This window comes from Gadus morhua, chromosome 19, assembly GCF_902167405.1.
Source record: "Gadus morhua chromosome 19, gadMor3.0, whole genome shotgun sequence".
NCBI lineage: Eukaryota > Metazoa > Chordata > Actinopteri > Gadiformes > Gadidae > Gadus > Gadus morhua.
In genome coordinates, this window is record NC_044066.1 from 7,884,203 (window position 1) to 7,911,369 (window position 27,167).

Here is a 27,167-nt window from a genome sequence, read left to right on the forward strand (position 1 = left end):
CATAAGATAGTGGTTTATAAGCACTTAGCATTGATTTTGCCCGCCTGTGTTTCTCCTTTCCAAACTTGTCCTCTGAATATTGATTAGTACCGTATCGATTGTTCCCAAGCTCCCCTTGTTGTAAGTCTCCTGAGAGCGTACAGACAGTGAACAGTGCGGTTGCGGTTGTGTGTGCACCCCAGTAACAGGTACGTGCTGCTGGTGGTCTCGGCCCTCCTGCTGCTGCTGTCAGGCCTGGCCAGTGCCGTCATCACTGCCCTGCTGCAGCTGCCAGTACACCAGCCCACCACCCTGTAAGGCACCGGCCTCACTAACACATGACAACATAGGTTATATGCATATTGGTTGACTTTGTCTGGAAACAAAAGAACAATACAAGAATAAAAAAATAAAAAGGATTTACATATTAGTATTTCTTTCTTCAATCAACAATCAATATCTTGATCGTTTTTATTGACATTCATTTTGTCGTCGTAAATCAACATAGGCTTACATGTATGTATTAATTTATAGATTAGTATTGTTTTATTTAATCAAAATATATATATATATAATTTTTTTTCAGAACCTATGAAAGCTATTTCCAGTATTACTACAACAAGCCGTACACCAGATACGGACCTTACCTAATAGGCATTCTGCTGGGTATATACATCACCAACAGGAGGGACCAGCTTCTCAAGCACCAGGTACACCCATCTGTTGCTCTTCACCATGGACTATCTTATTACTATGTTATTAGGGCGCATGGGTTAAGTGTATTAAGGCGAGACTGTGGGGATCGGGGATCGAACCGAGTACCTTTCAGCTGGGAGTTGAAAATTCTAGCCACTACACTATCCTGCCTCCATTTTGGTTGTTGTTGTTCATATTATTATCATCCACTATCTTCCTTATCATCCATATTTCGTTGATCCCCTGGTTCTTCCCCTGGTTCTTCCCCTGGTTCTTCCCCTGGTTCTTCCCCTGGTTCTTCCCCTGGGTCCCCAGTGGCAGGCGGTGTTGGGCTGGGTCTCGTGTCTGGTGGGGATGGCGGCGGTGGTGGTGCTGGCCTACGTGCTGAAGGACGTCCCGGACCACCCGTCCGTCGCCCACGCCCTGTACCAGGGGGTCCACCGGCCCCTGTGGGCTCTGAGCGTGGCCTGGATCATACTAGCCTGTGAGGAGGGCTATGGAGGTGAGCCTGTTGGGTGCTAGTCCCCCCCCCCCCGTGTGGGGGTTTATAAACGGCTTGTAATAGCTAATCACAGCCACAGCTGGGGGTATAATATGGATCCTTTAACATGTGCACATTGATTGCTCAATGCACAACAGGTGTGCAGCCTCACTCAGCCCTTGAGTCCAATCAGACTGACTCAGGCCGGATGAGGCTGGTTAAACCAGCCATCAACCACACAATCCACACTCTTGTTTAAGCAACGAAACCTGGGACAATGTCCTCAGTCTCTGGTTGAGCGAAGCATGTAGCGTGGCCTGTGAGTCTAGCTGGGAGTTGCATAGTCTAACAAATCAGACTCCAGATAAATATCTAAAGTTGTCTGCTAAAGTTGATACTACACAATATCCTGATCTGCACTACAGGATTCATTTATTGTATATTAATGAATACAATTGCTTCCAGTTTTGCTGCTTTAAGTACATGATATTGCTTGTTTTTATGAATGTTCAGTCAGCATCCCCCCTCTCTCTCTCTCTCTCTCTCTCTCTCTCTCTCTCTCTCTCTCTCTCTCTCTCTCTCTCTCTCTCTCTCTCTCTCTCTCTCTCTCTCTCTCTCTCTCTCTCTCTCTCTCTCGTCATGGTTCTATCGCTCTCTCTTTCACATCTCCCTAACCCTCCCCTAGGCCTGGTCCACAGCCTGCTGTCTCTGGGTGTGTGGGCCCCTCTGTCTCACATCAGCTTCTCCTGCTACCTCATCCACCCCTTCCTCATCATCCTCTACAACGGCAAGCAGGAGACCACCATGCACTTCACCAACTTCAACTTTGTAAGAGACCCCCCAACACTACACCAAACATCAACCTTGTGGGCCGCCCGTCTCTTGCGCAGTGCATTAAAAGGGCAGGTGTTGATGATTGGCTGCTGTAGACGCAGGCGAAGGCTCTCTCTGCACCAGTGCTTGTGCTCAAGGTTCAATGTGTCCTGGAGATTCTGAGTATAGTCCACCAAAAGCCATAACTCTGTGTCGTCTGTTTAATGAGATTAAGTGATGTGTCGTACTTAATGGATATCTATACGTGGAATCTTCCCAACTAGTCAATATATAAATGACAAGGAAAACCTTTTGGAAAGATGCGTGTATCTTACAGTGGCTGGCTGTTCGACGCAGAAGTTTAATTTTGCCTTGAAGAGTAATGCGTCTGAGGTTTAAAACTTGTCCCCTTGTTGCTGTGAGTAAGCGGAAGCCTTTGTTTCATGGCAACAAGGCATTCAGATTCTGATTGCTGCTAAAGTGGAACGTGAGGGAATGATGATGTAATACAATCCCTGAATAATCCAGGTTATGGTGTAAGCCTATAGGAAGATTACATCGATGAACTATCACTATTTAGACAATTGAATATAGTTTCACAGACACAAGTCAAGGCCACAATATAGGTAGTCAGGTAGCCAGGTGAAGATTATAGAAAAATATACTTTTTGATAATACATACAGAGGCATCTCTATAGAATGTGGAGCTGGATAGAGAGTAATGTGGAGCCGTAGAGCGTGATTTTCTTATGTTGGGGTGGAGGGAGGAGGGATAAGGTCTTGCCGGTGACCATGTTGAGGAGGGATAGTGGCTCTAAGAGATCCATGATCAGGTGTTTTTGTAATATATTTGATCTCCTTTTACCGTAATATATGTGATATGAGTGATACATGTGATTCACTCGTCTCCTGTCTGTCTTGACCCTCTAGATGTACCTGTTCCTGGGTCATGTGACCCTCACGCTGGCGGCTGGCTACGTCCTCACGGTGCTGGTGGAGAAACCATACCTCTTCCTGCGGAGAAGCAGTGGATAGAGGGTAGACATCATCCCATTCATCCAGCTCCACCGAGAATGGAATCTATAGTCTGATTCAACTCAGCTCTTGGGTTCTGTGAGGGTCTGACCCGAACACAGTTTAAAATGTTGATAGGATCGATCGTTTGATGGAATCCCCATTGCCAACGGCATTAAATGCACATCAAATACACACTGATCACAGACCTGACCACATCGAGTAGGTTAAACATAGATATTATGCATCATATGCAAGCTATTTGATAGAAACTTCTTTAAATATGTATATGACTGTATCATAGTAATAAAGTCACATTGAAAGGAAAGCATGTTCCTTTACTCTGTTTTGCCTGCATGAGTAGTTCTATTTACAGAACTAGCCACATCAAAGTGCTTTAGCCTAGTTAGATTAAGGGTCGGATAAGTGGTTTAATAAGCCTCTTGACAAATCAACTGTCAGTGTTTCACCAAGGGAAATTTTCCGTCATTAAACCGAGTTAGAATTTCAAGGTGTAAATATGATTATTATGATCTACAATCTCAGAGCGCCAGGCAGTGACTCACGCCCGAGCGATGGGGGCAGGAGGCCTATGCTCGAAGGCCTTTAAAATGGCGTCCTCTGGGGGACGATTGGGTAAACAGCAGTTTTTGATCCAATCAAACCCTCTGTGGTTTGATTGTGATTTATGAAAGTAACAATTCACAATACTGGAATAATGACACCAATTCTGACATCATCTGGAATCTACACTTCATGGCAATCCCTTCAGTGGTGAATAAGAACGGAGAGAGGCCACATGGCCCAAATTGTTATTACGTTGTTATTTTATAATTATAACAAATATATAATTGCAGAAACAAGTGTAATCAAGTATAATGAAGACCAATCATTTCAATTGTTTAGATTCGAGCCCCCAACAAACAGGTTAATTAATCTGGAGAAACTCTGTAATCTTTTATACAAACAGAGCACCAATAGGACTACAGGATGTACCAATACTTGTGTGTAAAGGGATGGTATGTTCTTCCCCAGTGCATACATAAGTGTACTTGGAATAAAGTTCCACAGTTTTGGAATCAGGGGTCTACAAGTCTGGATCTGACAAATAACTTACTGTTGCTATTTGTTTACTATTGGGTACCTATTAGATTATGACAGGGTATATATGTGTGTGTAGAAAAGGCTAACTTAATAATATTCGAACCTGATTTATCTTGTCCTGGTTCATGTGGAATATACCTTTAATGACATGTCATTCATAGTTCTTAGGTCCATGTTTATTTTCTAGAATCTGTGTGTTGGCTTGTGGTAGCGTGGGAATAAATAACATAATTTTTATTCCAATGTCTTGTTCCTGACCCAACACCTGTGGCGGTTTAAATATACCGGATCCTAGCCTAGTGACATTTATATTTTATAATTCACTCTTTACACACTGAGCAATAAGTACATAACTCATTTTTTCAATTCATGTTTAATATTTTGACACACAAATTAAAAAAAGGTTTTGTTCAAAATATTGTTTCTACAAATAAAGGTTCCAAATGGGCTATCAGATTGTGTTTGTATAAATATTGTAGCTGCCATGTCACTTAATGTTACCAGGGAGGAACTGCCAGGGTTTAAGATTGCAGCCTGTATACTGAGTAATGGTGGGGGATACGGCTGAGTCATGTTCTCACACAAACACATACGTACACTTCTACGATCGCCAGAAGGCGCGGTTTCTCCATGAAGGTTTTTCCTGGGAGCCAGTCCATTCTGCCAGAGAGAGAGAGAGAGAGAGAGAGAGAGAGAGAGAGAGAGAGAGAGAGAGAGAGAGAGAGAGAGAGAGAGAGAGAGAGAGAGAGAGAGAGAGAGAGAGCTTCAGACTCCAGCTAGTGGGCAGATCGTGCGACAACATGGTTTAAATATATCATGCTTGGGTAAGATGACTCTCTACTTGTACAGCTCTCCGTTCATACACATTACTCCACAGGGTCAAGCCAAAAGCCAAAACTCGACAACAACATATCCCAATCCCGTAATTATTTTCCACTGCTTGTTGTCTTCTCTTTATAGCTGCTGATGTAATAAGGTCATGTTAGTCAAGTGATGTTAGTCACCATATCTAAAAGAGTATCATACCAATCATGTAATATCAAATCAAAGAGTCTCCAGCAGGCTTGCAACTCATTGATAATTGAGAGGGTCAGTTATCAATGAGTTGCATCCAAAACTCACAAGTTAATTGGGAGACATATTGGCTCAATGCATTTTTTAGTTTTAAGATGATTTGTGCTAAAAATGACACATCATCCCAAACTCAGTTTGATGTCAGCAATATAGGCCTATACGCATCCAGACGAACACAATAACAGACGTTATCACAAAATATATACGATGAATGAAACAACTACAGCTTATGTGAGTTTTTTTCTTAATTTTGTATGTGTTATTTTGTGTGTTAGCATGCGTGTGTCAATTTCTCCTGTTTGTTTATTTGATCACTCAGTTTTTACCCAACTTCCAAGATGATCCTTAACCTTAACCCCCTAATAATGTAAGCACTAGTTCACCTGCAATAGTTTATGCATAAGAAAGAATTAACAATTAAATATTCGTAAATCTTTCACTCAAGCATCATAAATGAGAAGAGGTTGGTCAGCAACCTTTTACACACACATCCACACCAATACACACACCCACAGCCATACATACACACCCAACACAAACCCAACCACATACACAAAGTCCCAGATACACACAAACACACACACTGCAAAAACACACGGCCAACTCACACAAACAAAGGCACATACACACACACACGACATGCCCAACAGAGACATACCCAACACACAAAGAAAAGCACACAGACACACAAACACCCAACACACAAACACAACCCTTTCACACACACGCCAAAACACATACACACAAACACACACACGCACACACAGTCACTACTTTCTGGACTCCCTAAATAGAAGTTTACAACGTGCTGTTTTTAAGACAGTGGCACACCTGTCTGTTCCACTGACAAGAAAAGTTGACGTAACCTCTGAAATCCAGGTAATGAAACTGTCCTGGAGAATCATTTTGCAACAACATACGACCTCTTTATACACTGAATGGTCTGACTTTGAACATGTTGGATAACTATGACTATTATCCGACATAGTTCTATTGTTTCAGAAAGATAAAGGAAGTCTGTTAGGCTACATGCATTATAAAATGTAACAATATAACAAGATCGTGAGAAAAAGTGACAGGAAAACTAAAAAAAATAAAGGTTATAGGATGCTATAGAATATTAATTCGCTTTCACTGCCATTGAATGGGTTCTTTCAATCTGTTCACTGGTTGTTACAGTGCAGATGTCTACGCTTCATCAGCTAATACAACACCACAAATGTGTGTCTTGACACAGAGTTTAGCACCAAGCAAGCTGAGAAGGAATTTGAAGAGAGTACAGTAATTAATAATCATGTTGTTATTTCTGTGTTGACACTGGTGTTTTCAAAGTGATCCGATTCCCTCCCAGAAGACATGCTATAAAGGTCTCCTCCTTCCACATCGTTAGCTTTAGGTCAAGGATGGTTGCCCTTAAAGGCACCTATTGGGGCACGCCATCAGATGCCACAAGCTGTTGCTCTAATGGTCAAATACAAAGAACAATAGACTGACTGACTGACTGACTGACTGACTGACTGACTGACTGATTGAGAGAGGGTCGGGGGAAAGGACATCATTTGAGATGGGACTGAAGGGTTTATTAAGAACGATGCATCCTTCACCTGAACGTCGTTCCTTTGGATCCATGGTTCTAATGGTCTGAGGGACAGCCAGTCCACTACAACTGCAGCTTTAGACTCTAAGTTAACCAATCAATGCTTATCCGAAACAAGGACCAAGCAAAGTGCACCTGCTCGGTTTTGCCGTGTTCTATTAACGTTTTGGCTGGTGTCATTCCTGAATTCCCCTTCTGGATTAGTGAAGTATTTGAGATATTCAATGATCTTAATCCATGTCTTAATGAATATGAATCACTTGATTGGATCCAATTAATCCAATCCTTAAACGGGCCAAGATATAAAACCATCCATCTGTGATTTAACATGACCCTTTAGAATCTAGAGGGTCATGTTAAATTTGATTTAACATGTTAGGTGTGATATAACATGACCCTCTAGATTCTAGGGGGTCATGTTATATCACAGATGGTTGGTTAAATATCTTGAGGTTCTTGGTTTTATATCTTGGTTTTATATGCTGAGGGATTAGACACCTTCCAGAGCCTAGAAGGTGTCTAATCCCTCTCGCTCCTGTGTTCCAGCAAACAGAGGATTTAAAAACAAGGCGTCATTCTCATGGTGTACCCGGTCGACTCTCAATACACTAAAGATGAAGATCTTCAGAAGTGGCCTGTAAATAAACATAGATATAGGGTGATAAGTGTCTCAGATCGGCACATGGCCCCGCTATCAGGTAACTGACTTTGTACTTGCAGGGGGCAAAAGTTTAAAAATAAACACACACCCCAAGACTGAAATCTGCTCTTACTTGCGAGCTCATACCCAAGTGGTGCATCACAGGTCTGTTGGACTAGCGCTCGGACAAGGGTACGTAATGTGCATGGCTTGGAAAGCCCCACCGCCGGCTAGACAACTGTTTTAATGCCTCGGTGATATAATTACACCTGCGGGACTATTTGATTTATGACGTAGCTACAGACGGAAGGTAAACCATTCAACCATTCTTCGTTTCCTTTTTTTTATGACTTAATAATCACCGGTTTGAGAATAAGCATGGATATTATTACAGTATTGATGATAGGTGCAATTTATATGAGTTATTGATTTGTTTTGTGATTCTTGGGCTGAGATTCGGATAAAGAATTATAACGCATTTTATTCACATCATATATTCTCTAATGCTTATGGTGATGTGGATTAAACTTGACATGGTGACTAAAGCATTTATTACCCCTACATTACTGTGTTTTTGTTTGTAATAATTTATCTGATATTGATGTCATTATTATTGTCTATCGTATTTGATGTGGCATTGCTTTGAGTCAGTTGTAATCAAAATGTAGCTTTTATATCTCCCTAACTTTATATGATTTGGAGTGCTTCTAATGCACTTCGTTCAAACTGAAATAAAACTCACTCAAATGATGACACCTTTACGCTTCTTAAATGCTGCTATAAATAAACCAACTGAAAAAGGCCAGATCAAAACAAATCTGAAGTAGTGATCCTACCAAATCTTGCATGCTAGTTTTTAGCACGCAACCTCTCGTTGGTCACGTGGACGACTCCTAGCTGTCAAAGCAGGCTGGATTATTTTAAGATGTGTGGGTACATCTTGGATGGCAGTGGAAACGCTTGGAAGGCCTGGGAGATGTTTGTGGCGTCTAACAAATCAGCGAATGATCCCCTTTAGGTCCACTCATCATAACTCTCCTGTCATCCCTGTGTTCACCTGCACAAAGAACATTCTATTTGGTGATTAGCATTTTTTCGCTTATCGCGTTTTTTGAGCTGACTGTGGCGGTGTTAGTAAATCAAACAGGTGCAGTTAACCAATAGTAAACAGTCCTGGCTAGAGGTTCCATCTGGGTTGCCCTTCACTCTCCAACAGGAATGTTACTTATGCAGGTCATGGGTGAAGATGTGCTGGTATTTTTCCACTGTCTGTGCCACAGGCTTGGTCTCGCAACAACATATCACAAGAGTTAGATTTGTATTGCAAGGTCACTTTTTCCTTATGGTTTCTCGTACTGGCCTATAAAGATTGATATAGTAGTCTAGTACACTAGACGCAAATGATAAAAAAAAAACATAAAACATTCCACTACAATATACAGGATATATATATATGATGACATAATACCAATAAGACAGAATAGTAAAAGATTGATTTAAATATAATAATAGTAGCCTACACTATGACAGGACCGTGCAATGCATATGGTTCAACATGATTTTTTATGACATGAAGATGTCAGCAACAAAAATCGAAATAATAATATGAACCCCATTAATGACCAATTGTTTTGGTTGTCAGTGATCATTAAATATTATGCCAATGGTAACTTTGAGTCTAATTAAAGAGTTTATAAGCAATTAAGGCTTTCAAGATGGAAGCATGTATTATCTAAAAGCCTTAATCTCAGTGGGTGGAAAAAGCATGGTTTCCTGTTGATAAGGTGTGTCAAAAAGCTACTTTAAACACACTCACCAAGTAGTGGCGAGGGGGTATTTCTGGAGTGAAAGATAAACAAATCACCTGAAGTGACAGCTAGGGGGTGATATTGGTCTTGGATAATCTTACCAGAGAGTAGAGACACCTTTAGATAACACCCCTCTTGCCATACAGCTTTCATAACTGTCTTTTGTGTTTTGCTTAACGAAATTGATGTCATGTCAAGTTCATACTTTCTTTTGCAGGCACTGAAAAAAGACATAGCAATTGCTCTCTGAGGGAGAAATTACATCATGTAACCCCAGATCAACAAACCCCCCACAGTCGTCTACTACTGCTAAGCTCTTGGTTGTAAATTAGTCTGGAGCTTCTATACTGGGGCTCAGGTCCCAGCCCCCCTACTGCCAACTTCCAGAGACACATTCGTGGATATCCCTATGGATCCTTCAGCTAATCTTTCAGACAGTCGGCCTGAGTCACTGAAGACTCTCTCTGACACGCATACTGAGGAAATGGAGCCTTCACTTCCCAATAAAACCACATATGTGGAATCACTTGTTTACAAGAGACATGCAGAAGCTGTTGCGGATCCACCAAAGCCCCTTTGCTGTATGAACAAAAGCCTTTCGAAAAGACCTGAAATTGAAACCGTGTCCGACCACGATTGTTTGAGATCTTTGTCGCCAAACGGTACCTCGCCAGAATGGCGTTTCGTAGACGACCACACAAACCTTCAACCAATTTCAAGTGCAGTTAACTGTCACCGGAAAAAGAGTGATTTGAGCGTCCATAAATATAGTACACCTTCCACAAGCAACTCACCTCAAATTACAAGTTGCCTTCCATCAGCCCCCAGTTGTCACACAGTGCCCTCAAAAACCCTCCCAGACCTCTACCATAAAGAAGCAGCTGTACATTACAGTCTGAAGCAAGATCCCAGTACTAGTAAAGCTCATAGGATGGTGTCACCTACTTTAATCAGTTTGATGGATCGACCTCAATCTGATCAAACGGACCCTGAGACTGAATGGACCCCCTGCAACCTGGAACACGACAGTAACAACATTGATCCTTCCACACTCTTATCAGATCTTTCGAGTGGTTTGACAGAGAGCGACTGTGCTGTGGAGCATCTGTTTATCTTGGAGAGTGAGACACAGGACTTCCTCAACCTCAGCAGCCAATCCAATCCAGCCTTGGACCACCAGATATCTTCTGACAGACCCTCAGTGTTTCCGCAGAGCCTCTTTAGTAACACACTTTTCCCCAGTGAAGACATTTTGCAAGGGGCTATGACTGAATCCCATAACCATTTATTCAAAAATGTGGACTTGGATTCAGACTCTGAACCGTGTACCCAACAAATTGGGCTGGAACCGCCAACTGGAACAGACAATGCCTGGAAGCATGTTACGCCAGTGGGTGAAACAGGGTCAACCAGTCATGTAAATTCCCAAGTGGTGCAAAGCGACAACCCCATTGATCTATGGATGGACGCCTGTCAGTATATGTCCAGCGAGGACAAAGGAGCCGGCAAGCCAGACAGCGAGGGGATCATTGTGGACCAGTCGGGGAATTCAGCATTGAGTGAAGGGGCTGATATCACCGCCTGGTCCTGGCCTTGTCCTTCTGCAGACAGAGAGATGTCCGGTCACCCCTCCATGGAGCAGGGTGATGCAATGCGGCGTGTGTCCAGTGGTGACATCGGAGTTTGGGGGCCTCCTCTCATCGAGAGGTGGTCATCGGTTGACAGCTGGGAGACGGCGCTCTCGGACTGGGCTGCCATCATCGCATCTCCCCCAGAGGAGATCACGGCCGCCTTCACGGAGATCGGTGCAGAGATAGACGCCCTGACACAGGCGCTCGCACGGGATTCAGAAGCGCGAAACGCGATGGCGTTGCTAGTGAAGACAACCGGCCACGTGAGCACACGGGAAGATACACTCCTGAGGGGCCGGGAAGACACGGGGTTGTCTGACGTTCACCCACAGACGCAGATGATGATGGACGTCCCGGATCAGTCAGTGGAGTCACAACCCAGTTCTGACCGCTGCGTAAGTCCAGTCGGAAGCAATTCCACCATCACCGCCCCCTCCCCTAACACACCAACAGATCCCGCTGTCGTCGAGGACCACCTTGAGGTTAAGCCAGAAAGTTCAACTGCAACTCCAAGAGAGGAGAACAGGCATACAGGAGAGATCAAGAGCGCCCGGGACCAGGACTCGATTCCCCCTGTAGACACACATTCATCATCGAGTGTATCCTCTGTTATGTTGACCTCTCTGGGAGAATGTTCTATTGACGTAAGGACAGCTGCCCTGATCTCCGGACATCCCGGGATCCCGGCGGTCCTGGAGGAGTCTGATCCGGATGTGGTCCAGTTCCGGGGATATGTTGGTCCAACGGACAGAGATGGTGACACAAGCAACGGGGAAGACGACGTTTGGCTTCACATTGAAGAGGATGTGGACGAGGACTTGGAGAGAGAGTGTGCTCAGACTGAGCTCAAGTTTGAAGGGGTAGGACTACTTGTTTACTTTGGGGTTTCCAAGTTATCTAAAAGATAATGTTGTGTTTGTGAGATTGGTGGCGGCAGATAGCGCACACACAGAAAACCTCTGCAACAGAGTTTCATATAAACAAGAGCTAGAGAGAGAGATAGAGAGAGAGAGAGAGAGGGAGAGAGAAAGAGAGAGAGAGAGAGAGAGAGAGAGAGAGAGAGAGAGAGAGAGAGAGAGAGAGAGAGAGAGAGAGAGAGAGAGAGAGAGAGAGAGAGAGAGAGAAAACGAGAGACACAGCGAGATAGAGCTACACATACCTTTAACGCTTACCCACGACTGTAGCCAAACACATAAATCGACCCCACGTATAAATGAAACCAATATACCCACGTACGCACACTGATAAATATCAATACGTCTTAGCCGATGCTATAAATATTTTATTATAGGAAACATCCAGCTGGCCAGTCAAGCCAAGTCACGACGGGCATTCTCCTTCTCAGATGCGAAGCACGTGCAAAGAGATGCTTATCTGAAAATCATATTGCACGTCCCTTAACACGTGTCACAACACTTGTGAGTCATTATGATTCGTCAGCCAGGCCGAGTTTCCAACTCATTAGCTGAGCGCGCCAGGAATCAGGGCTCTGGAGACTGAAGCGGACGATGACAAAATGTCTCTATTTTGTGTGGATCTCAAACAGCTGAAGCATTGGGGGGGGGGGCCTGGGAGAAAACTTTAGATAGACAGAAATGGTGTCTAATAATAGCGGGATGGGAGGGGGGTATGATGATAATAGCACGGATCCCTTGGGTGTCACGCCTGAGGAGGGTGGGGGTACGAGTGAGAGAAGACCACAGCTGAGTTCTGAAACCTGACCCCCTCTCCCTTCCCCTCTTACTCTCTCTGTCTCTCTCTCTCTCTCTCTCTCTCTCTCTCTCTCTCTCTCTCTCTCTCTCTCTCTCTCTCTAACTCTCTCTCTCTCTCTCTCTCTCTCTCTCTCTCTCTCTCTCTCTCTCTCTCTCTCTCTCTCCCCATGTCCCTCTCTTTCGCTCGCTCCAATGCCCACATTCTTATACACTCTACCCAACCTTAAGCACCTCTTTTAAAAACCCTGCAGTCCGTGGGACACGAGAGGACACTCACTAATTTGCTCATGGGCATAGAGGCGTAGTCTGAGCGCGTATAACAGTCAAGGGGATTCACTTGCATGTGGGACATATGGACCACAGGCTGGTAACTGGAAGCATGCAATTATCGGAGCTTCAGTTTAGTAGTTCTATAGAAAGGTACGTGTAGTAAAATCAAATATTTGTATACATTATAATGTATATATAAATATATATATATGTTTATATATTTATTTATATGTCAAAGATTATGCAAAGTATTGTAGACCTAATGACTCAAAATAACCAAACTTGTCACTATTGTCGTAGCTGCTTTAAGTCTGAATCAATACCTCCTGTATTTACATGTAACTGTGGGTCCATTCATGAATGGATCCTTCCCATTTTCTTTTTTAATTGAATATCTCTCTTCCGTTCACAGCCTCACGGAGGTGCCGTGTATAAAGTGACAGCGGAGGACCTCGTCCCCCAGCAGGACTCATCGGTAGCGGACAGAGATTTACGGCACGGTGCGTCAGAGCTGACTGACTCCCCTCCAACTGTTGTTGAGTCAGAGACGTTTGAGTCAGAAGCTGCCGGAGAGGAACCCTACTGCCTCAGCGACGCCACACATACCCTGAGGAATACACACGTGCCCCTGGGGGACGCAATAAACCAAGTGCCACATGAAACTCCTCTGCAACAGAATGTCCTGTGTTCCAGTGAGGGTCCTGCCTCTACTATTCCAGCAGCGCCCCTCGCTCTTGGCAGCCAGCATCTCTGTGTGACCATTAACGGTTTGGAAGGAGATCAAGACTTCGCCCGAGTTGAGGTTTTCGATGACAACAAGGAGGCCAGCTGTCCTCACACAAAGACCTGTGTACCTTTGCCAGCCCTTGAAGCCCCTGGTAGGTCACCTTTGCGGCGCTGCCACCAGAATAAAACACAGTCCACCGATGGGACTGAACATTCAAACTCTGAGGAGGAAATAAAGGGAGAGTCGCCGGTTAGTTTGGACGATGATGTTCTTCAACGAGGCTTGTGTCATTTAGGAGGCCGCTTTACGACAGACCGCAACGCACTTGATATCAACCAAGATATCGAGGCCTTGAGTAGAGAACTGGCCAACCTGGTCTCTGTTCCCGGGGCTCATTTCCTGCACTCGGAGAAGAGACGCCTGGCGTGCTTCACGCTAGACTTGGTGGATCCGTTCTTCCCGAGGGCCACAAAGGACACGGCACCCCAGGGACTGCAGTACGGGGACCGGCCCGGAGCCGTTGGCCAGGAAGATCTCACGATGCCTCACAAAATGCACAGGAGCAACTTGGACTTTAAGGCGCGACCAAAAAAGGTCGGGCCCACGACTGGGCTGCATCCTGCCACGCCCACCTGCAAGAGGCAGGAGAACCTCTCTGCTAATGCCCCGGGGCAGCAGCCCCCAAAGGGGCATGACAACCACACCAAGGTTGACCCATTGAATGGACAGGAGGGTAAGGAGGATGGCGCAGTTACCGCGGTCAATGGCCCTGCGGTGAGCGACGTGCCCGTCGCCAAGTCATTATGCAAGAAGAAGAAGAAACACACCACCCAGAATGCAACAGTGGTGAAGATCGAGCCGGAACCGCCATTGGTGAAAGAGGAGAAAGGCACCAAACAGAAGGCGATGGATGGAAAGATAAGCGCGTTTGAAGCAAAGTTCGGTCCTAAGATCAGTAAAACGAAAGATAAAGTAGCAGTTATTTCCGGTAAGCTGGAAAGTGCGCAAGCAGATGGTCTTCAGCAGAAGTCACAGCACCCTGAGGCTAAAGCTTTAGCAGGGAAAGAGCCTCCAAACAGGGGAACCCACGTAAAACTGCAGGAAACCCCTCAGATGAATCAGATCAACGAAGACGCAGTTAAAAGGAGGCGCCTCTCGGAAAAGAAGTTTGGGAAGATGGTGAGTGCTCTGGAGTCTAAGATCAACAAGACAGAGGTTGCTACGGCGCCGAAGAGAGAGGAAGCCAAGGCTGGCGTTGATACGACACGCAGGAAGGCCTACAGCGATGTGGTCAAACAGAAACCCCCTAGAGAAGGTATTGGCTAACTCTGCACACATCTACACTCAATATATTGAATGGTGGAGTTAATTGTAACAACCGGTCGGGTTAGGGTTAGGGTTATGGTTGATTTCCAACTTGCAGACTCAATATTACTGCGTATGTTATCTATAATTTAGATTGTAGTGCACTATGTAAAATACAGCAGGCCCACTCGTCTCTAATAATTCCCCAGAGCCCAAGGTGGTGGTGGTGATCCAGGTGGAGCCGGTGAGCGGAGACCCTCTGAGCGTGTGTCTGTGGTGTCAGTTCAGCGGCGTGGTCAGCGACCACACTGTCACCTGGAGCCGAGAGGGCCGCACCCTGAGCGAGCTCAAGAGGAGGTACTGCCCCGCCAAAATGAAACAGAAAATGAAAATGAAACGAATAAAAAAATAAAAACAATAAACTTACCCTAACAACAATGAAAATAACCCTCATCATCATCCTAACCATCATCATAATAATAAACATCATAATAATAATCGTCATAATTGTAACGCAATAATTGTGATAACAGCAATACTAACATTAATATAAATTACAACACTGATGCATGCATGATCTATGAGCAGAGTTTAGCTTGACCGTGCCATGCCTTCAACATTGACATTCAGTAGGTGGAGAGCATCTCTGCTGTTAGTGAATAACTGGTAAACGAGTGGTTTATTTGGACCTCAGCCAAACAAGAGGGTTTGTTATACTGTTGTGTAACTGATCTATACATTATATAAATATATGTATGCATCAGTTACGCAACAGTACCACAGAGCATCTATATATATATTTTTAAATATGTACAGAACTTCTCTTATATAACAACAAATGGATGTTTTACCCCTGCTGGTGATCATTTTTGTTAATACAGTCCACAATATCCAAGTAATATTCATATGAAACATAAATGTCTGGCTCTTGCTGTTCCTTCGGTTCTCAGTGGAGGGGATGAGAGCAGAGTCTCGCTCACCATTTCTAAGGCCTCTCATCAAGACTTGGGCAAATACCAGTGTGTCCTCACCAGCCTGCATGGATCACTGAGCCTAGACTACCTGCTCACCTATGAAGGTACGTTTTTATCGAGGAGATACCAAAGCATTAAAACGAGTGAAAAGATTTTTACATTTACGGGCATTTAGCAGACGCTTTATCCAAAGCAACTTACAACCATTTTTATACCCAAACCGATGGCGGTGTCAACCAAGCCGTTACTCGTGAGCAGTTGAGCAGGGCTGTCTCGACACTCAGCTAGTAGGAGCCAGGGATCGAACTAGCAACCTTCTGGTTACAGGTTAACCTGCTCTACCTCCTTGGTAATAAAATAAGACTTGCTAGGCAAACCTGTAGGCAACCCTGAGCAGGACGCCCTACCAACACCTACCTGCTCAATAAGCAACAGGTCCTTAGTAACATCACTGTAAGGAGCTTTGGATTAAGTGTTCGCTAAAAGCATATAAACAGCAAAATAAGCAACTATTTGATGTTTTCCTTTTATTCAACATGAAACCCTGCAGTGCTGAGTCAGATCGTCGTCCTTGCAACTCCTAAAACCATCCCATGTGAGTCGTCATATAGCGAGTCAAAAATCTGAACAAAAATCGCCCTAACTTTCCAAATCACCCTTTGAATTTCCACAACAGTGGACAATAAAGATCAATCTACTACCTCCATATACAGTTCAATGTGTCCATCCCAGTTGACCGGTCTTTTCCCCCAGCTTCCCCTGTCGACATCGTGGGCAACGAGGAGAACGTCCGCTGCTCCCGGCTGCTGTTCAGGGAGGACTTCCTGTCCCAGCAGTACTTTGGGGAGAACCAGGTGGCCAGCATCGTCACGGAGCCGGTCCACTTCGGGGAGGGGATGCACCGGCGGGCCTTCCGGACCAAGCTGCAGGCCGGCCTGGTGTCCCAGCTGGAGCCGGGGAACATCTGCGTGCTGAAGGTCCACACCTCCATCACCTACGGGACCAAGGACAACGACGAGCTGGTGCAGAAGAACTTCAGTCTGGCTGTGGAGGTGCGTTTATTGCTGTATCGCCAAAGGCACTATAGCTCTGGTTGAATCGGCAAAACAATGACTTCCTACTTCTTTTGCTTAAACAAAGGAAGGAAAGATATGAAGGACAATTAGTAAGGACTTAGGAAAAGACAACTGCGATGCGATAGAGAATCCGAACACTTTTACTTATGCTTTTACTTAATACTTCCGCTTTTACTTATGCAACGGCGGATGTTGTCATGTTGATTATATCTTTTCATGAATGGCTGAATGGTGCTACGCTTAAAATAGTACCTATGCTAAAGGAGGTAGGAAAGGAAACACTGCAGCAGCTTTCCTTAGCAATTAGAGAATTCGAGCACCTCTTTACATGGCTGACACACTAACACTGACGCTGACGTCGTTGTGCTGCAGGAGTGCCAGGTCCAGAACACGGCCCGGGAGTACATCAAGGCCTACACCACCGTGGCCCAGTCTGCCGAGGCCTTCGGAGAAGTCCCAGAGTGAGTATCATCCTCTGGGTGTATGTGTTATGTCCAAGGATTGTCACTGGTCTCTATCGGCTAGGGGGTTAGGGTGGAGTCCCATCAGCTGTGTTTGTAACCTGTGCAAATGGGAGGTCTATCTCCACCGATACATTGAGATTTCGTCAAAGTTTTGTTATGTTTAATATAGGAATAGTCAACGCTAGTGGTTAGGGTCAGGGCCGTTTCAAGATATAAGTCGTAAAAACAACAACCATGGGCCCCCAAGCCAGAAGAGGGACCCCCTTAAAAAAATATTGAGTGCAATAAAGATATTTGCTCCACTTTTTTCATGGTTGTAGGTTCAGCCCCCCACTGCTGAAAATTTACCTGTAGGCATCTTTACGCAAAATAACCATCCTCAAACCTACTTTGGTTTAAAGTTGCCACTAAAATGTCATGAATTGTCATCCCCACCTAAACCACGCCTTTCCTCTTTTCTTTCCCACCAGGATAATTCCAATCTACCTGGTCCACCGTCCCTCCAACGCCGTCCCGTACGCCACCCTGGAGGAGGAGCTCATCGGGGACTTTGTGAAGTACTCGGTCCGCGACGGCAAGGAGATCAACCTGAAGAGGAGCGACTCGGAGGCGGGCCAGAAGTGCTGCGCCTTCCAGCACTGGGTGTACGACAACACGGACGGGAACCTGCTGGTCACCGACATGCAAGGTCAGGGGAACGCTGCCGCATGCTGGGGCTTTGACAGGATGCGCCAAATCATTCTATCAATCAATCACACTTTACTTTACGTTTTGCTTTACGTTTTGCAGGCGTGGGTATGCGACTTACCGACGTTGGAATCGCAACCTGTAAAAAAGGGTGAGTATCCTCAACGTACTCACTTTTCAAACAGCAATCCGTCCTATATCGTGTCTTACATCTTTGTTCCGCTTCGTTCACAGCTACAAGGGCTTCAGAGGGAACTGTGCCACGTCGTTCATCGATCAGTTCCAAGCCTTACACATGTGCAACAAGTACTGTGAGATCCTCGGCCTGGCCTCCCTCCAGCCCAAACCCAAGAAGACCTTCTCAGCCCCCAAACCCAAGCCTCAGCCCTCCTCAGCCCTCCCCAAGAAAAAGACATTCGGTCCCACTGTGAAGGGAAAGTCATGATGATGGAGAATAACAGACGAGATGTCTGGGACATTAATGGTATAAGTGTCGGGTCTTTGAGAAGGTCGCTTCCACCGCCTCTGAGGTTTCTTGATGAAACTGGACTTCTGAAAGGGGACTCGAACTCTGAATGGGGATTCGAACCGAATGGAACTTGGAGAAGAGGACGTACAGGTTAAGAAGGCCTGGAGAAGACAATGTTATTGGAGGAGGGTCGTTTTGTCCAATTATTTTCTTTCTTGTTTCAGCTTTGGATTCTGAGGCTGATCTATGACTTTAGACGACGGTTAAGGAGTAATTTGTTTCGTGTTTTGAAACATAAATATCTTTATAAGAATCATCTTGAGGTGTTATTGGATAGTGAGATAAAATGATTTTTGAGAGAACCTGACAGTGAATAAACTCGGAAATGAATGTAGCTTGTTTGTCAGCAGAACGATATACAAAGCCCAATGTCTTAGACTGAAATGTAGCAATATTATATTATTTTCTTAACAGATTGGGGAAGCTGGTTTTTTTTCTTTCTTGATTCTGTACCTCTGGCACCTTTTAAGTGTTTCTGGCTCACGTTAATACAAACACAAAACATTGGCACTTGATAAATAACAAGCCTTGTTTTAATTAAGTAATGTGTACAATATGATTGGCAACTGATTGTGAGCCTCACTCATAAGGGCTTGGCCCCGGTGAGAATTTTAATGAAGAGGACTTGTATCAACCAAGTCCTTGAGGTCGATCGATATCCTCTACTTTTACTGTTCACTGAGTAAATATACTGATTTTTGATGAACCCGTTTGTCCCATGTTTTGTTTCATCCATCTGGTTTTTATTTATCATTTAATTTTCTGTCTATCTGTTTTTCTATCTCACACACTCTTTCAAAATATATTGCTGTTTGTAAGTCTTTCTGTCAAAAGGGATTGAATCTCTTCAGATGCATAATTTAATGTGCGTAGTCTACTCACAGTGTTTAAGTGTGTGTGTGTGTGTGTGTGTGTGTGTGTGTGTGTGTGTGTGTGTGTGTGTGTGTGTGTGTGTGTGTGTGTGTGTGTGTGTGTGTGTGTGTGGGTGGGTGTGTGTGTGAGTGTGTGTGTGTTTGTGTGTGTGTACGAAAGAGCGATTGAGATAGTGTGAGAGAACAAGAACACAGAGAGAGAGAGAGACGGAGAGACAGAGTTTGAGAGAGAACAGAGAGTGACAGAGTGTGTTCTAGAGAGCAACAAATAGTTTGATAGAGAGAACAACAGAGAGTGTGAGAGAGTAAGAGAGAAAGAAAGGGAATGGGAGAGAGAGCGACAAGAGAATGTAGAGAGAGAGGTTATTGGAGGTTAAAGGGTGGTGGGAGGACCACTTATAAAGATTGCATGTTATTACGAGTGATATTTCCATGAAGGTGATTGCTCCAAAACAATATACTTCAGTTTAATTCCCATCCAGGTAATCCAACAAGACACCTGATCTTTATTTATTACAATACTGTACCACATCAATGAAGGCAATTTTCATTAGGATTTACGAACTCTACATCGGGCCTATGCATAGCAAGCTCACCCCGGTTCAACTCGTAAAAACAACAATAGAAGGATTAGGATAGGTCTCTAAAGATCACCCTGTAGTGTGATGAGCCCTATCTTAGCACCCTATATATAGAGGTTAGTAGGTCACCGTGTGGGACCTGGCCAGGAAATACATAATACTTACCGGTCTCTTTATATCTGTGTGCGCTCACAAGGGACCATGCATGAGTACCATACCTCCACGCTGATATCATAGCATTGGGATTATACCTAGCCTACACTCAATAAGATAGGTTAAATGAATGATAACATCATATATGCATACCTCCTTCATGCCAAGTTAAATAAGAATTCATTTGATTGATATTGTATTTTTCCCCCCTTACATTCCATACAATTGTGAGGCTTCACAATGTACAGAAGAGTAGAATCGGCCAGGAAGATACACATTCATAGCATTTATAGCATTTAGGGGGTCGTTTGTGGGGCCAGTTCTCGCTGTAGCTATTTAGTGTGATAATGGCGTTTGAAAGCTCAGACAACAAACACCATTGTCACACTCCACAGCTCTAGAAGACAGTGTGTGATGGACAGACAGAGGGATGGAGGGATGATAGATGGACAGGCGGAAGGAGGGACGTACGGATGACCTGGCAAAAAAAAAGAAAAGAAGAGGTGAGTTTATGGAAACATGACATTTTCACAAATACGCCTCAAAAGATGGATACATTAGTACATGTAATACTGATTACATCATCAAAGAGGGAGCTGGTCTGAGCCGTGACGCTCAATATTCGACCCCAAGAGGAACTACTCTGGCTTTCAGAGCATTTTGCTTACTACCACAATCTATGACATTGAGGCCAACACACGTTTGTGTCTGTTGGCCTTCGCCAGTTCCCGATATCCAAACACACTTTACTCTTTGGCTTCTTCTTTTCAACTTTTCCTGATTCCAAAGGGTAATTTGAGAGGCGTTCTCAGTCCCACTGATACCGAGCTACAGGTTAGGCATTATAAGGCCCAAGGGAGATTGGCTGTGTGAGCAAATAGACAAGCTGTCAACACCGGCTGAGAAAACTTAACTCTGGGGAGGTTGAAGAGCACCTGGGATTGTATCTGTGTGTGTGTGTGTGTGTGTGTGTGTGTGTGTGTGTGTGTGTGTGTGTGTGTGTGTGTGTGTGTGCGTGTGCGTGCGTGTGTGTGTGTGTGTGTGTGTGTGTAGGAAAGTTAAAAGAGAGATTGGAATATGTTCCCTAATCTGTATTCTTTTGATAAAGGTACAGTGAGAATAGTACCAGAAGGCCGTGACGACTACACGATGAAGACCGTTTAAACCCAGACCTTCATGTCCCAACGAACCCATTCCCATCCCAAAGCATCCATCTTAACACATCCCAAACTGTATGGAAGTAAAAAAAAAAAAGACGTTGAAAAATAAGAGGATTTGGATCCTTCTAAACAGAAGATGCAAAACTCACGGCATTATTTCAGACAGCGGGCTCCTCTTTGTCGATCGCTCTATTCATTCTTCCTCTTCCTCAGTCTTCTCACCGGCCCCATCCCTTCCCCTCTCCTAAAGCCACATCTACACCACAGGCTCTCAGGCCCGCCCTTAAAGGAGGCAATAAAAGTCCCACGGGTCCCTTCCAGTAGTCCAGCAGAACCCGAGCAGTCCGGGGATCGGAGGTGGGTGGGGGTCTGGCGGCCGGCTGATCCGAGTAGGGGGACTGTAACTGGGCGGTGTGCGGACCGGGGTCCTTTATGTATGGCAGGACAGGGGGAGGGCGAGGGGGGAGGTTAAGTCAAATAGCACCGGCTCCCCCGTCGGTGATAAGCTACATGGGATGTATTGATTGAGTCGGACAGGGAAAAGGTAAATAGGGTGGAAGGTGGAGAAGAGGGGGGGGGGGGGGGGGGGGGGGCAACACAGGTTGCGATACCATGAAGAAATGAGCTCTGGCTTGTTCTATGTTTAATGTGGCTTTCAAAGTTAAAGTAAAGAATTGGTAGAAGAACAATTGAATTCAGGTAATTTTGGATTGAGGTTGATATAGATAATAGTTATCTATATCATAATAGTTATAGATAATAGTTAGGTTAATAGTTAGGTTATGTTGATTATTCAATCAAAATGAAATATGGAAAACTTAATTAAAAGTACTGTCATCAAGAGAGCTTTCTACAAAGGGAGGGAATATATAATAACTTAATGAAGATTAATTGATTTATAAGGTACTCACTTACTTTGTTATTTGTTCTACAGCCTATACCAATACAGGAGATTTAGATTTCCCCATCCGTTACGGTATGACCTTGCTCCAATGTCCTCACAAGGTCTGGTTGGGTCAGTGCTTTTGATAAAGGAACGAATCAATATGTAGTAAATAGGATTCTCTTGCTTATCAACGGTCTATAGGCTATAGGCCCACGTGGTACTAGTAGATAGGAGCCTTTTTCTGCTACAACGGGCAAAGCAGTATTCATTTATTGTTTCTACCAGATACCTTCATATAAACTAGAGAAAAGTTATCAAGACAAGGACACCAATACGGCACTTTAATTAACTTTACAGACTTTGTCAGAAAGGTTGGATCTCAATGAAGAGGAACGCCATGGAGCTTGGCTGGGGGTTGTGTTTGAGACCTGATTGCGTGGTGAGGAGGTTTGATAAAATGTCCCCAGCCGCCTTCTGTTTGCTCGACCTTGGAGCTGATATCTGCCAGATAGTTTGAGTGAATGACCTGGGGAGCGTTCACCGCACGGCGTGGCTCGCTGGAGGCCATGGTAGGAGTGTTCACCGCACGGCGTGGCTCACTGGAGGCCGTGGTAGGAGCGCCTGGCGTTTTAACCACAAGGTTAAGGCTTTCTTTTTCAGATACTTAGGTTGTTTTGGTATTTTGGTTGTTTAATCTTTTGGATCAATAGAATTATCTATAAAATACAAAACAGAAGTGTTTTACTCTGAAGAAAAGGAAGACATTACAAACAACCATATTTATACGGAGACGGTCCATTTTATTTGACTGAAGATATATAAACCACAAACCTTGAGCAAGTGGCACAATCTTTAACAAAAGTGATATTTCCTGTCATAGATAAAATTAAAAAAAACTAAGAAAAGATAACCAAAAAAAATAAAAAGGAAAAAACAAAACAACCAACCGAACGAAAGAAAATAAGACAAAACGCAAACCTGGGCGAATTCAGAAAGAAGACAAAACAGACAGGACAGGAGTACGTTAAAAGGAAAACCAGGAATAATGAAAGTGTCAAGAATATACCAAAATAAAGTGGTGGTCACACTTTCACCTCGGATGACATGATCTGTGGGTGTTTTTTAGCAGCAGGCCAGATTTACAAACTATTCATATTGCACCAGGTAAGTGCTCATATTGGAAGAAATGTACACAATGAAATCAGAGAATCACATTCAGGTCTACATGGTAAAGACAGACGACAGGCGACAGGATCGTAGGAGGATCTATAAAGTGCCCATTTAGGTTCAATGGTGTTAGAAAAAGGAGAGACGGGAGGAAAAGCGTAGGAAACGCTGCTTTCTATTCAGTGGCAATCACAGCTTTTCTCGAGAAACGCACGCACACACATACGCACGCATTCTCGCACGCACACACACACACACACACACACACACAAAAAACGCTTCATTTTAGTGTTGTTGATCAATAATACTTTTGTTAATTGTAATACATACATATATATATTTTTGTATATAGATATATAGAAAGTATTTCAATAGTGGGGTTACAGGGGGGGGGGGGGGGGGGGGGGGTTCCAGGAAGAATTTGACAGCATTATGAAAAGGGATAAGCATACCATTATAAACAGAACCATGTTGTCCCAAAGTCCCCAAAATAAACCCCAGTAGCTTCTTCCCCAGAGCTCAACACAGACAGCGAGAAATACACTTCCATTTACTATTGTTATTCAAGCAAAGACACAATACATTTTTCATGCCAATTTCATAGAATTACAATAGAACACGTTTGCTATCACCATAACAAATCATAGGAGTAAGTCGTTCCCCTCTCCCCGCCGTAACAAGCCAGATTTACACTTCACACACTTTTTTAAAGATTTTTTTCTCAAAATAGTAAACATTATTCATCAGTACAAAGACAGTTTCGTTTTTTGTATTTTCTCGTAAGAATGATAACGTGATATAAATCGATTTTAAAAAATCTTTTTTTTTTCACCTAAGAAAAGGCTATAAAACCATCATTTGAGAGAGGACATTTTTCTGCTCTCTGTCCTACCCCCCCCTCTCCGAACGAACAGGCTGCAAACATCACTCAGCCATCCAGCAACACACGGATTAGAGAGAGACAAGGGAGCCGGAGATCTCCTTGTCTTGGATTGGCTAGCATTCCTAAGGTAATCTGGGGTCGCTGTAAGGATCCCAGGGACAGGTGATCGCTGCGCCGTTCTATCAGTTGTTGTTGTTGTTTTTACAGTTGGACAGAGAGAGAGAGAGAACGAGAGATATATAGAGAGAGAGACAGAGCGCAACAGAGAGAGACACAGAAAAAGAGAAAGAGAGACACAGGGAGAGACACAGAGAGAGAGGGAACGAGAGAGATATAGAGAGAGAGACAGAGCGCAACAGAGAGAGACACAGAAAAAGAGAAAGAGAGACACAGGGAGAGACACAGAGAGAGAGGGAACGAGAGAGATATAGAGAGAGAGACAGAAAGCAAGAGACAGACAGAAAAAGAGAGACAGAAAGAGAGAGAACGAGAGATATATATATATATATAGAGAGACAGAGAGACAGACAGAAAAAGAGAGAGACAAAGAGAGACAGAGAGAGACAGAGGGAGAGACACAGAGAGAGAGAGAAATAGTGCATGTAGTAAGTCAGGCCGGGCTCAGGGCCTGTCAGGACCCCCAGTAGGAGAAGGGTACTAACACAATGTGCTATAATATAGTTTAAAGGAGCAGTTGAAATGCATTCGAGTTGTTTCCAGCACTACCGATTTATCAAAGAAGTAAAGAGAGAGAGGAAGAGAGGCCGAGAGAGAGTTAAAGGGACATCTAGGGTTACAATGAGAACGAGAGGATCGCTTTGTTGTTATGGGATAACCATGCCAGTGTAGTGATAGAAGTCAGCATCTTTAAGGTGCACACAAATATAAGGCCGTTCCTTTGGGCCCCAGCACCTTGAATAAAAGAGGGACGCACCCACAGAGACAGAAGACCGAGAGAGAGAGAGAGAGAGAGAGAGAGAGAGAGAGAGAGAGAGAGAGAGAGAGAGAGAGAGAGAGAGAGAGAGAGAGAGAGAGAGAGAGAGAGAGAGAGAGAGAGAGAGAGAGAGAGAGAGAGAGAGAGAGAGAGAGAGAGAGAGAGAGAGAGAGGCAAATTGGCCCAACAAGTCGCTGTACAGTCTCTATAGCCTCCATGCTGTTGCCGTGGCAGCCGCTTACACCGTCATGCATACAGCACAACATGCTAGCAACACAACCGCTACCTCCACCACCACCACCACCACCACTTTAAAACAGAAATGGCAGTTTGTTGGTTGTTTGTTACATGGTCATAGTTTTTTTATTCGTCTTGATGTCTCTTTTTTTAAGTCGGTTCTAGTCGACGCCCTCAAACCCTTGGGCGTTCTCCACCGCCATGAGCAGTTTCTCCCTTAGGTCCTCAAACGACTCGTAGGTGGGAAGGTCCAGGCGGTTGAAGCTGGGGGGGGGAATATAAACTCTTGGTTATTTGTGGAGGATCTATGAGGCTATTTGTACACATATACACAATACACACGTACATACAGTACGTGTGTGTGTGTGTGTGTGTGTGTGTCTGTGTGTGTGTGTGTGTGTGTGTGTGTGTGTCTGTGTGTCTGTGTGTCTGTGTGTGTGTGTCCTACCACGTATGGGCCCTGGGTAGCTTCTCCGGAGTGCCCCACTGCTCGATGGTGAACAGCTGAGGTCCGTTGGAACCTTAGACGGTAGAAACACCAGCGACACATGAGGACTCCAGAGTGGGGCTAGTGCACTGTTCCCCCTAGGCCACTAGTGAAGACTACATTGGGGGTCTGTAGGTCATTATTCTATTATGTGGGCCCCATCAAAGGAAGTCGAGAAAAGACTGAAGTAGGGTCAAGAGTTCTTTGGAGTATTTTGAACCACATCCACTGAAATAGCCTGCTTAGATAAATTACTAGATGTATTTGGGGAACCCGCACGCTGTCTACCATTCGATCGTTCTGCTATTAAAAGCCTGGTGTAATCAAATAAATGGCCATTTCCGTCATTCAAACACTATCCAAAATAAACCACTCTAGGGGCCACAGACATCTAGCTACATGAACAGGTATGGGGGGGGGGGGGGGGGGATCGAACCATGTAACTATTCGTCGCGGGGGGGGGGGGGGGGGGGGGGGGGGGGGGGAGACACAGCTAGTAGACAGTAGTCTCTGTCTTTGGATGAGTCTACGTACCGTAGAGCTCTGCGAAGCCGTTCATGGGCACCCGGGACGTCCCGGTCACAAACTGCAGCAGACGGATCCTCTTCTCGGCGTCCATCAGGAGGACCACCTGGAGGAGGAGGAACGTTAACACGTACCCGCTCTACAGCACCAAGCCGTACAGACCGGTGGGGGATGAACAGGGGCATCAAATGAACCCAGTCTGAGGACTGGATCACACTGGAAATTATTACACATGCCATTATTGTGAGTTTGTATTTAACTGTTTGCCTGTGTTTGGCATGTGTGTGCATGTGTGTTTGATGTATGCACACCTGTGTGTGTGGGTGTCACCCTGGCTCAAGACAGCTAATAAGTGATAGCCCGGGTGAGTTGGGGTCTATTTCATCAAAGCAAACAAACAGGCTAGCTCTCCAAACAGACTTTGGTCTCCTGTAGCAGGGCCCTAACCTGGACTGATAGGACCTGATAGCTCTGCTCCTCCGGGGCCCGCCGCACGCTCACTGTCCCCCAGGGCGCATCGCTAACAACTTTTGTAGTACTACTTAATTAAAATACATATAGATAAAATATTAATTGATACGTCTTTCCCTGAATACTACGATAGAAATGTTCATGATTTCGATTCATGATTTAAAAGTACTTTTGTACTACGCATGAACACCCATAGATCTCATTGGGCAGTTGCAATCTTTACAACAAAG

At 44.6% G+C, this 27,167-nt stretch overlaps 3 protein-coding genes and 1 long non-coding RNA gene across 18 annotated transcripts in view; 2 read left to right on the forward strand and 2 right to left on the reverse strand.

The window, feature by feature from the left end:
- oacyl (O-acyltransferase like) overlaps positions 1-4,535 on the forward strand; it is a 10,416-nt gene extending 5,881 nt beyond the window's left edge. Inside the window, exons 11-15 of the mRNA XM_030342312.1 lie at positions 183-293; positions 566-689; positions 991-1,177; positions 1,842-1,984; positions 2,900-4,535. Of these exons, the coding sequence (XP_030198172.1) occupies positions 183-293; positions 566-689; positions 991-1,177; positions 1,842-1,984; positions 2,900-3,004 (670 nt within the window). The 3' untranslated portion in view covers positions 3,005-4,535. The remainder of the gene's footprint in view (positions 1-182; positions 294-565; positions 690-990; positions 1,178-1,841; positions 1,985-2,899) is intronic.
- A 2,956-nt stretch (positions 4,536-7,491) lies between these two features.
- On the forward strand, positions 7,492-19,565 carry alpk2 (alpha-kinase 2). 2 transcript variants are annotated; one of them, XM_030342267.1, is made up of 11 exons: positions 7,492-7,590; positions 9,424-11,697; positions 13,232-14,861; positions 15,061-15,208; positions 15,802-15,929; positions 16,376-16,420; positions 16,579-16,877; positions 17,274-17,362; positions 17,836-18,053; positions 18,155-18,203; positions 18,287-19,565. In XM_030342267.1, the coding sequence occupies exons 2-11, from the start codon at positions 9,616-9,618 to the stop codon at positions 18,495-18,497; spliced, it is 4,899 nt and encodes a 1,632-aa protein (XP_030198127.1). In that variant the 5' UTR covers positions 7,492-7,590; positions 9,424-9,615; the 3' UTR covers positions 18,498-19,565. The 2 variants fall into 2 exon arrangements, with proteins under 2 accessions (XP_030198127.1, XP_030198128.1); XM_030342268.1 differs by having other exon boundaries at positions 7,544-7,708.
- A 354-nt stretch (positions 19,566-19,919) lies between these two features.
- On the reverse strand, positions 19,920-21,756 carry LOC115532512 (uncharacterized). Its single transcript, XR_003974057.1, has 2 exons — positions 21,497-21,756; positions 19,920-20,665 (listed from the first exon to the last, which is right to left on the reverse strand). It is a non-coding gene; the product is annotated as an uncharacterized LOC115532512 (long non-coding RNA).
- A 3,543-nt stretch (positions 21,757-25,299) lies between these two features.
- nedd4l (NEDD4 like E3 ubiquitin protein ligase) overlaps positions 25,300-27,167 on the reverse strand; it is a 46,470-nt gene continuing 44,602 nt past the window's right edge. For all 14 annotated transcript variants that reach the window (XM_030342285.1, XM_030342283.1, XM_030342281.1 and 11 more), the window contains 3 exons: positions 26,476-26,572; positions 25,903-25,975; positions 25,300-25,718 (listed from right to left, as the gene is read on the reverse strand). In XM_030342285.1, coding sequence (XP_030198145.1) covers positions 25,616-25,718; positions 25,903-25,975; positions 26,476-26,572 — 273 coding nt within the window. In that variant the 3' untranslated portion in view covers positions 25,300-25,615. The remainder of the gene's footprint in view (positions 25,719-25,902; positions 25,976-26,475; positions 26,573-27,167) is intronic.

Bases quoted from the DNA above. Each gene is read 5' to 3' on its own strand.
- alpk2 (XM_030342267.1), top strand. From the start codon at position 9,616: ATGGATCCTTCAGCTAATCTTTCAGACAGTCGGCCTGAGTCACTGAAG. The intron at 11,698-13,231 runs GTAGGACTACTT...TTCCGTTCACAG, and splicing joins CTGAGCTCAAGTTTGAAGGG to CCTCACGGAGGTGCCGTGTA. The intron at 17,363-17,835 runs GTGAGTATCATC...CTTTCCCACCAG, and splicing joins GCCTTCGGAGAAGTCCCAGA to GATAATTCCAATCTACCTGG.